The sequence below is a fragment of the Cryptomeria japonica genome, chromosome 6 (assembly GCF_030272615.1).
Source record: "Cryptomeria japonica chromosome 6, Sugi_1.0, whole genome shotgun sequence".
NCBI lineage: Eukaryota > Viridiplantae > Streptophyta > Pinopsida > Cupressales > Cupressaceae > Cryptomeria > Cryptomeria japonica.
In genome coordinates, this window is record NC_081410.1 from 137,775,464 (window position 1) to 137,785,949 (window position 10,486).

At 33.8% G+C, this 10,486-nt stretch overlaps 1 protein-coding gene across 1 annotated transcript; it reads right to left on the minus strand.

Annotated features, from left to right (window-relative positions):
• Positions 1-7,630: 7,630 nt before the first annotated feature.
• Positions 7,631-9,193, minus strand: LOC131040528 (bidirectional sugar transporter SWEET3b-like). The gene is made up of 6 exons (XM_057973475.2): positions 9,081-9,193; positions 8,912-8,948; positions 8,612-8,834; positions 8,365-8,520; positions 8,134-8,253; positions 7,631-8,056 (listed from the first exon to the last, which is right to left on the minus strand). Exons 1-6 carry the CDS (start codon positions 9,118-9,120, stop codon positions 7,868-7,870), a joined length of 765 nt encoding a protein of 254 aa, XP_057829458.2. The 5' UTR covers positions 9,121-9,193; the 3' UTR covers positions 7,631-7,867.
• Between the last annotated feature and the right edge of the window lie 1,293 nt (positions 9,194-10,486).

Sequence of the window (10,486 nt, forward strand, 5' to 3'; positions counted from 1 at the left end):
ACTACCTTTCTACGAAAGGGTTTTTCAAAATACTAAATGCAACTATAACTTTTTTGATGCATATGTCAGAGTTTTGCTGAAAAAACAAGAACACTTTTGTGCTCATGCAAAATATTTTACCCCCTTAATCTTATCCAATTTTGAAAAAAATTAGTAGTTTGGAAACTAGATTCAGAGTACTACAATTTTTGTTTTTTGGGTATCTTCAAATTTTGAGTGGACAAGTTTCAAATTCCTCCTCCAAGTTCAGGTTTAGATGATTTTAGAAAAAAAGTGGCCACTTATACCCCCTTTTTGTTCACCATCTTCATACACTTACCCACTCTATCCATCCCCAACACACATAAAGACCTATATATATGCTTGCATTTAATTTTAACCACCTAACCACAAAAAAAAATAAAAGTAACAATATTTTTGGAAGCTGGGAGATTGTCCTACACCCCTAAATGCTCTTGCATTAGGGACCGTGACATGAACAACGAGTTTAATTGCTAGAGGTCTCTGATTTGGGTGGTTATATACCCACTAAGCTCGTAGTCTATCCTAGGAGAGCCTCCACCTGTACCCTAAAACTCCCTCATATTTAAAAAAGGGGGAAATTTTTTTGTATCAAAATTATAGAGTAAAAGATCAATACATATTATCCATGAAGAGCAACATAGTCACTGTTTCAGACTACTCCTACTAAAAGGACAAAAAACCATAAGATGAACATCAGTTTAACTGTACAAAATTATATCTGCCTAATATTAAATGCATTATATCTTTAGTACAAAAATATAGAGACTCAAAATAATAGCAGCTATAGAGCTCAATGCTCTACCCAGGTTGTCCACCCGAGGGGACCTTCCATCCAAATAACTGTTTTATTGTTGTACACTAGAATTACTCCAATGGCTACGAGCTGTTTCTGATATTCCCTTTCCATCTTTCTCTCTTCATTAATCTCTTGCATGAATATTGCCAGGGCATTCACAAAGGGGGTCCTCTCCATGTTAAATCTGCTCTAGGTGTATCCATGTGAGATTTCTAAAGTAAAGACCCTAGTTGTTCCACCCTCAAGGAATCTCTCAAATTTCTTCTTGGATATCCTCATAACTATGGTGACCTGAACATTAGCATGGTGAAGAATGAGTCTCCTTAGAGACTCAGTAAGCATCCTAACCTTGCCATGATATTTATCTTCATTCCTAAACTTTTAGATATACCATAGAATTTCACACGATAACATGAACCAAAATAAATTACAATCTTTCTTTAAGCCATAAATAAAACCAGTAACAACATCTAGATTATTAACATTATTCTTAAATCAAATTCCAAATACAAACCAGATTTCTTTCGCAATAATGTAAGTTAAGAAAATATGTTTATTAGTTTTAGACACCCTACAAATACTACATATATCAATCACACGTTGATTATTTCTAAAAGGAAGCCTATTCAAGATAAACAACCATTTAAAACATTTCTTTTTAAGAGCAATATCATTGCTGCACACCCTGCCAAAGATCTTCTGCCAATCGTGATTAGAGAAATCAGTATGCCAAATAGAATTCACATGAGTAATAATATCACCATTGCAACAAAGAGCATTACAAACCATCTTAGCCTTGGTCCTTATAAGTGGAGTGCCATCCATCCATGTGTAAGTGATATTAAATTGGTTAGTGTCCTTTGTGCAAGATTTAGGGATTTGGAGAGAGTTATAGGCCTCACTTAACATAGAATAAGTCCTCAAGTTAGATGCAGGAAGCTATTTTTTCTGAGATAATTTAGTCCACAATATTTGTTGATCATTAGTAATAATATACTTGAAACAACATATGCCTTTAATAGCCCAATTCTTAGCTGAGCAACCTTGAATAAGAGTGAGGGGTTTATCTTTGTGAAATAAATTCCACCAAATAGACCTCTCCCCATGCACAATATCATTATTATTGCTGATCCTACTATTAGAGATCCAACACCTAACATGCTCCCACACCTTCCAAATTTCCTTGAATACATTAGAACTAGTTGTAGAAATAGGGAAGTTCCCAATGATTAGGTCATATAAAATGATAGTGATTTCCAAGCCTCAACTTTCTTTGGTGTAACCAACTTGATATTATTCTTGATAAAAACCTTCCAGGGCTCATCTACTTCCAAAGAGTGAAAAATCCATTTAGAAGCTAGGACAATTCCTTGGGGCTTAATATCCTTCAACCCCAGTCCTCCTATCCTTTTATCCAAGCAACACCAACTCCACTTAACATAATATATTTTCTTGTTCCCTTTCCCATTCGACCATAGATGGTTCCTAATGACCTTCTGAATTTCATTGATTTGATAGTTGTTGAACATCCAAATTGAAGTATAGTACAAACTATAGGAAGATATGATCTTTTGGAAAACCTTAATACGACTAGCAAGTGATAGATACCACTTGTGCCACTTCCTGATCTTGGAGTCCAATTCACCCTTGATCGAAAGCCACATCTCCTTCAGACAAGGACATACAGAGAGGGGAATACCTAGGTATTGGACTTATTTGGAGGGCCCTCCCCATTGGTAGTCATACTTACTCAACTAATGTGGAGGATTATCAAACCATCCCAAAAAGTGTAGATTTAGATGGGGAGATTTTGGCTCTAGAGGCTACAAAAAACAAATTGAGCTTTAACATAAGAGACTCCATATTTTTTTTGATCGATTAATGGTATAATTTTTATTGCTAAAAAGAAATGTTACATCATTTGTAGCCAAGAATTTCGTATTATCAATAAAAAATAACAGTCTGAATCAAGTATTTCATCCTTAAAAACTAGCTAATCAAAAAGGCTTTGTTCTACCCCCTTTATATGCAACATATAAGTCTATACAATACAGACTTACAAAACAAACCATAGACATATAAAGCAAAATTTGTAACAGGCAGGTTTACTCCACCGCAACAATCTTCTTGCCTCTCTCACTCGCACTCCCGCCAAGCTCTGGAGGCTCCTCTGAGTCGTTGATATCATTGTTGTCTTTAGGTGGAAATCTGATCCAAAGGGTTTGCCGACCTTCTTCCTCTTCGAACCCCTCGAGCGCCCACATTTGTGCTTGGAGGATTACGCCCCACCAGGGTGTGAGGGTTTCAGCTCATACGGTCCTCATTCCTCCTCTTCTAGCCTCAGTTCCTTCCTTTCCCACATTTTCAGGTACTTCTTCACTCCTTGCATACTAATCTGCATTGATGCATAGTGAACCTCCTTATTGTATTTCACGCTCCATAGAAGATATGGGCGCAAAGGAGATCAAAATTCACTCACACAAAACTAGCCCCGTCTCGCGTCATCCTTAGGATGCCATCAAGTCCTCAACACCATTCCTCTCAAACACAACCTCGCACCAGCCTTTCCACCTGCTCCTTATCCTCCAACTCAAAACACCATGCCACGAACATGGACACAATGTTCGCGTTAGTGCAGTGTTTGAATTTTGCCCGTAGATATTCATCAACGAAGACAATCTTGGCTCGAGTTAGGAATTCCTTTTCCTCATAACGGAATATGTTCACCAACTTTTCATTCAAAATCTGACCCCTAAACTCCATCAAAACTCCATCATTAGTCTTGAGACCTGTAGTGAGAAATTGGGTTCCATTCTCGTCTGGTTTGGATGTCACCATGTCAAGAGAAGACTCACAGAACTCTGATCAAGTTCTTTCTTTCGTTCTCCACTTTCTTTGAGGACTTTAGCTTGCATAGGAAGCCAATCTTCATTAATATCCTCGATTATGTCTCCAAAGAAATTTATTGCATTCGGCCCTTCGAAATTAGCAATGTTTAAAGACTTGACATTGCTTAAGCTTCACACAAGAGACTCCATATTATCCTCACTTAATTCAAGAAATAAGGGTGCATCATCTGCAAACTGTATATTGATCAAATCAACCTTATTAAGGAGAGAGATACCCCTGATTTTTGGGGAAAGAGAATAGTCTCTCAAAAGATAATAGATTGCTTATGAGGCAATAACAAATAGAGCAGGTGCTAGGGGGCAGCCTTGCCTTATAGAAATTTCCAAATTAAAATATTGAGTCTGAGACCCATTGATGTCCACTTGGGCTGAAGCATCTTTAAGTAGAACCTTGACCATTTGATAGACTTGCAATATAGTTTTTTTTTTTTTTAAATATAGAGGCACTTCATAATTATTACAAGGAGGTTGGTTGAAGACTACCCACCATCTATCTTAAAAATTCGTTTTGATGCCCTGATGATTACACCAATGTATTGGAAACCTCTTTGAATTAAGAGAAAAATGAGCTCATTGGTTCTAAGATTAGTGAAAAGAGCACATATTTGTGATTTGCTTATTTCTTTATCTTTCATTCCATCATACGACAAGCCATTTGCATAATAATCATGACATGAATCCCTATAAGTTTTCCAATTAGTTATTTGATTGGTAACTTCATCAACACTTGTGACCATTGATTTCAAGGTTGTGGCAAGGGATGCATGATGTTGGTGTTCTAAAGTCTTCATTCTAGCAACTAAGAAATAGTGGCTTTGTTTTTGTACTAATGACTTAATAAATTATCTTGTGTAGTTTCTGGGGGTAGGAGGGTTGGCCACTTGAGGGTTATCTTGGGGGTTTTCCTCAGGGTTTTTTAGGAGGTAAACTTTGCACAGGCTTAGGGTTTTGAGAATTTGATATCAATTTAAAAAAATATAAATTAATTAAAAGTAATAATAAAATAGTCAATTTTTAATAAAAACAATTAAAATGTACAAACAAATCAAGATGAACCTCTTCAACATTGTTGCATGTTGAATTTAGTTAAAAACAAAAGAAGCATGATTGAGTTTTGTTTGCTATTTTTGGAGGGTTTTTGGTCTTTTGTGAGGGTCACGGGTCAAAATGACCTAGTCAACTATTTAAAAAAACTATAATTAGAAGAACACGATCGAGTTCTTTTTCTTTAAAAAAAATGATTACATTTTGTTTTAAGTTTAATCTGTATGAGGTTTTAACTCAAAAACCTTCTATGCGTTAATGCTTAATTTTTTTTTGAGTTGTAATGCATTTGGGTTATTTAATTTTCCAAATAAGTTGAATGTGTTACTTGCATAACTTTTGGGTTTTTTTAGGCGAGAAGCCAATTTTTTGTTCAACATATTGGTTCACATACCCAAAGATAATGCATATGTTATTATGATACATATATGAGATAGATAGATATAAAAATGATAATATGTCATTTTCAGACTTGCAATTAATGTTTATGTCGCTTTATTATATATTTTTTCCTATGTTATACCATTGTATGATGATATTGTCTACTACAAACCTTGTGATAATTTTGTTGCAATTATACAAGTTACACGATTTAGGGATTTAGAACTTTGATATGTGACTTCCCTTTTTCTTGTGCACCTAGATTATTTTCAATTCTTTGCATCAAAACACATTGAAGCATATAATTAATTTTAATGCCTTTATGGTATGAACTAATAATATCTTGGAATGATCTTATCTTTACGTCCCATGATTTACTTGATTTCCTCATCATTTTAAAATAGGTCAAATGATGCACTATCTTGTTTGTCTTGATCCATGGGTTTATTACGTTGAAGGTTAAGGTTGATGGCATGGATGGTTGTATCAATGAAATGATTGAATGTAATAATATTTGATAAGGTATATGGATGTTATTTATTTTGATGTTCACATTGGATAATTTTTCTCCAAATATCATTGAAATGTCAAAAACATAATTATATTTTCTAGTAGAAGAATTCTTCCCGATTCCTTGATGTTTGTAATTTATATTAACTAATACAAGTTTTAAAATTCCTTTCTCATGAAGTCCCAAACCCTTCCCTTTTTTATGGCTTCATACTTTTTTATCAGTTGGGATTTCTTCCTTAGGTATCTATGTTGGAAGAACCCACCAACCCAAGCCTTCCCTTCATGTAGATCATATTTCAAGATTGCGTTGTCCAGAATGTCCCCACTAATATAATATGCTTTAACTACTTGAAAAGCAATTTGAATTAAGTAACCATAATTTTGTAGAAGATCAAAACAATTTGAGAGGAAAATGGAAACCATTTGAGATGAATAGAGACTCCAAGATGACATGGCATTGAGAAGCTCCACCCCAATGATCATTAGGTAATGACCCTTTCCACATTTTTGCAGTCGAAAGTGAAAACCTTCTGCATATAGGGGACCTTTTGCATATAGGGGACAAAGACTAGAAATTGCCAATGTTGTCAATTACAACTTACTTATCCATATGTTTAAAATTATCTATGTTAGGTATAAATTGATTATAAATTGATGCTTAATGTGATAAAATTTTAACTACAAACTAGTTTTTAATACACTCAATATTTTTTCTAGTAGATGAGCTTTTAGTCCCTTATTTATGATTATCGTTAAATATATGGCTACTAGAATTTAAGTAGTGAATCTAGGAATTACTATATGTGGCTTGTAGGTTAAATATTTGGCTACTAAGTTGATTAATAAATTGACTATGTTGAATAAAAGTAGATGTTTTATTATGAGAGAATTTTTCTCTTGTGATTTTCAATTGTATGGACAAGGCCAAATTTTGATTTCAAATGTACCAGATTAAGCTATGGTTGTTAATGGTGCAAGTTTATTTTTGTTAAAAAAATAGTTTTACTAAATATTGTAGGTCATCATTATATGTAATAATGAGATTTCATAATTATGCAAGAGTTGGTAGAGGTACAAACAATCCATTTGATTTTTATTTTTTTGTGCCACTTTTTACTTTAGGAATTTATAGAGGAACTCTAATTATTTTAAAATGACATGGGATTTAACCAAAGAGAAGAAATAGGGATTGACTATATATATATATATATATATATATAAGAGATTTAACATTTATTATTATCTTATGATTTAAATCTTTGGAATCATTGAAAATAGATCATGAATATTTTCATTTAAAAGCACTACTTTGAGAAAGAATGCATATCTCATAAAATGTTATAGTATTGGTGTAGGTACTATTAAGATGGTTTAGAACCTTAATTGTATTTATTACATTTTGTGATCATTAAATAAAAAAATTAATTTAATGTTTAGCTACACTATTTATCACATAAAAAGGTGGTGTGAATGATCAAACGATACTAAATGAAGTTAAGTTTGGGTGATATTCTTCCAATTGAAAAAGGGAATATTAATTTGAGCTAACCTTAAAATCAAATGTTATCTAAATTGTGAGTCTATCAATATCCACATAATAATATGCTCTTGATTATAGTATCAAAATGTCAAGTCTTTTGAAATCAAGCACACATCTATTTTTAGAAAAAAAAAACATTAGATCTCACACACATCCAAAATTTTAAAATCTTGTGATATATAAAGAAGACATGCATATATGATCTTATATAAAACTACGAATGAATTTACCCCTTACATAAAACTACCATCTTTTAAAAAAAGAGGTGCGTACCTTATTTTAACTTTTTAATGAACTTAAAATAATATATAGTTGATATCTTAACAAAGAATCATTAGATATATTAAGGTATCAACTACTACTGACTAAATCAATTCTCATTAAAAATTAGAGCTGAGGCAATTAATAAATGTTTGTGTCTAAAATTATTTTATTGTTTCTCTTATAAAATGGAGTAGGAGTGTTTTTTTAACTTTCTCTAGGGGAATGGAAAGGAAATGCACATGATATAGTTTAAATGGTGAATAAACTAGCTATTATTTTAAGAGTTATTTCTACGCCAAAGTAACATTCAAGAAACGAATTGAGTCTCTTAGAAACTCATTTGCAGTAGTCGGAGTAGATCAATAATGGATAACACTCTTAAACTGCATATAGCTGTCAAGATGAGGGAAAAGCAGGGATCTTGGTCATGGCCAAACTTTTATCCTCCACGCTCTCCAATTCAATTACTGTTACTACTTCCACTTTCCCATCTTCAGCTGCCACTCTTAATCGCTTCTTTCTTTTATACATGCAATATATTATAATCTGAACTGAAGCTAATGGTATTCCAAGAAAATTGGGGGCCTGCATCAATCAAACAAAATGACATTAGACTTAAGTGATCCAAAGATGATTTCTGATCAGTATGGATTTGTAATTACCATGATAAGATTGTCTTTGCTGAGAGCACCATACACCAACCACAACACACTGCCGAGGAATGCGAAAAATGAGAAATAGAATGACATGCACTCCACACTCTTTGTTCGAACTACTGTTCTCTATATCAACACCAACACACATGTATGTCAGTAATTTCAAGGCTGCTATCATCATCACTTATATGAGTAACAAGTTGACTGCAATAAATTTGAATGAAATTGGGTAGTTACAATATCGGAGAGTGGAGATCCATAGAGAATGACAGATGCCACCATTCCAGTACTTCCCACAACCAATTTCTTCTGGGCATTCAAACCCCACATAGAAACTGTCACCAAGCTTAAGAAAGCCATCAACACTCCTACAACCATCGTACCCATTCTTCTCTGCAATGTCAGTTTTAGCCAGTTAGATGCATGGTAAATCAACTTCTAAATTATAAGAATAAACTTATCTACTCAATGTAATATAATATACCTTTGATTTGGGTAGGGCAAAAAGGAGATAGATGGTGCAGAAGCAGCACTGGAGAAGAAGGCCAATGGTATTGATAGCGAGGACAAGAGCGTTATCCCATCCATTGCTAATGAGAGGACAGCCATACCAAGCGTACACAAGACAGTTGAACAAACCCACTGCGTAGGGTAACCCTGACATTTCTCCACTTGTCTTGTTCAACATCACTCTCCTGAACGTACATCTGCAATCACAACATAAACCCATCAATATTATTCCCTTGGGATATCAATTCATGTTCGAACTGGTTAGCGTACTTACATTGGTGCACCGTACATGAACAAAGCAAAAGCACTTCCTGCATCGTATTCACAACCATACTAGTCAATACATAGAATCTATGGTTCTTCTCATCAATCATAAATTTCACTTCTAATTTGAAAAAAAGTTCAACATAAAGAGTATATTAGTGGGTAGATTTAATAATAACCTAGAATGCCAACCCCACTACGTATGAAGCTATTCATCATTTCTTATCAAAGAAGAGAAGAGATGAAAGGAGGAATGGGTACTAGTTGGGAAGTGAGGCGAGTAGAATAGGGGTATGTTGCAGCTTGTGCAAGAGAGGGAGGCATACTCATATTTATAGGCTTGCAGTGCACTTGCGTTTATCTTACAATAGGAGATAATTAGGTCACATGGAATCCAAAACTAAATCCAATACAGCAGACACGGTGGACGAAAACTGCCAATACTTAATGGACAAATTGAATGGGAATCTCTCAGCAGGGTAATCCTTCCTACCCAGTTTTAAGAGTGGAGAAGAATATTGTTATAAGTGCTTGCAAACAAAGATCATCTGACTCAGACAAGTTGTCATCTATGGCACTGCAAATCCCACTCCACAGGAATAATATCTATGTCTCGGACTATAAAATGGGCATGTAATAATATCTAACTTACGGACTGTTGACTTCTACAAACCTAAAATGGGAATCACAGTACCCACGGAACACTTTATCTGCTGTATTCCTCCTCGATTTCAAGTTGCATGCAAGAACTTTAGCTGTATTTCTATTAAGGTGCATATCCGGTTATGATGAGGGCTTCCCCCAAAGTATTAGTTATATAAGTCTGCATATTGTGACAAATTGCAATAAGTGTCGATTGAGCAAAACAAAATGCACCAAACTTCACTAGCTGGCATGAAATCAATAAGTTTATCGTAGGACGTTGTTTTGATTCCAAGTTTTACAAATCATTTAGGTATCCATTTTCGTATTCGTATGAAGGAATAAATTACAAATAATAACTACTAAGTTTTTCAGGTGTAGGCACATATACTTCATTTTGAACTGCTTTTGTTGAGTGAGGCTATTATTTGCCTTATTCAAATATTAAATATTTTTATTTTATTTTCATGTGATTATTTCTTAATTGCTTCTGGATTTAGCATCAACTTTGCAAATCACATTCTTGATTCATCATCAGGAGGTTCAAGAGTGCAAAGAGATATAGAAATGTAAATCTCTTTGCACTCTTGAATATCTTGATGATGGATCATGGAGTGTGATCTGAAACATTGATGTTAAAAACAGGCACACAATCAAATCCAAAAGCAATTAAGAGATAATCTAATGGATTGTAGAAATCTCATAAAATTGTTCTCATGTGATACTGAAAAACACATTTTTTTTAGGATGAATCTAGGTTATTTTAATTAAATTCATACATAGATTTAAAATAACTTAAATTAAAGTACTTAGACCTAGAATAGTTAACATTTTAATCTACGAAATCAATGCAAAAAGAGGCTACTTAGTTCTTGTTTTAGGAAGAGGATATGAATACTAGTATCTTGTTGAATCAATTTGTCTCAATCTAGGAAAATGATAA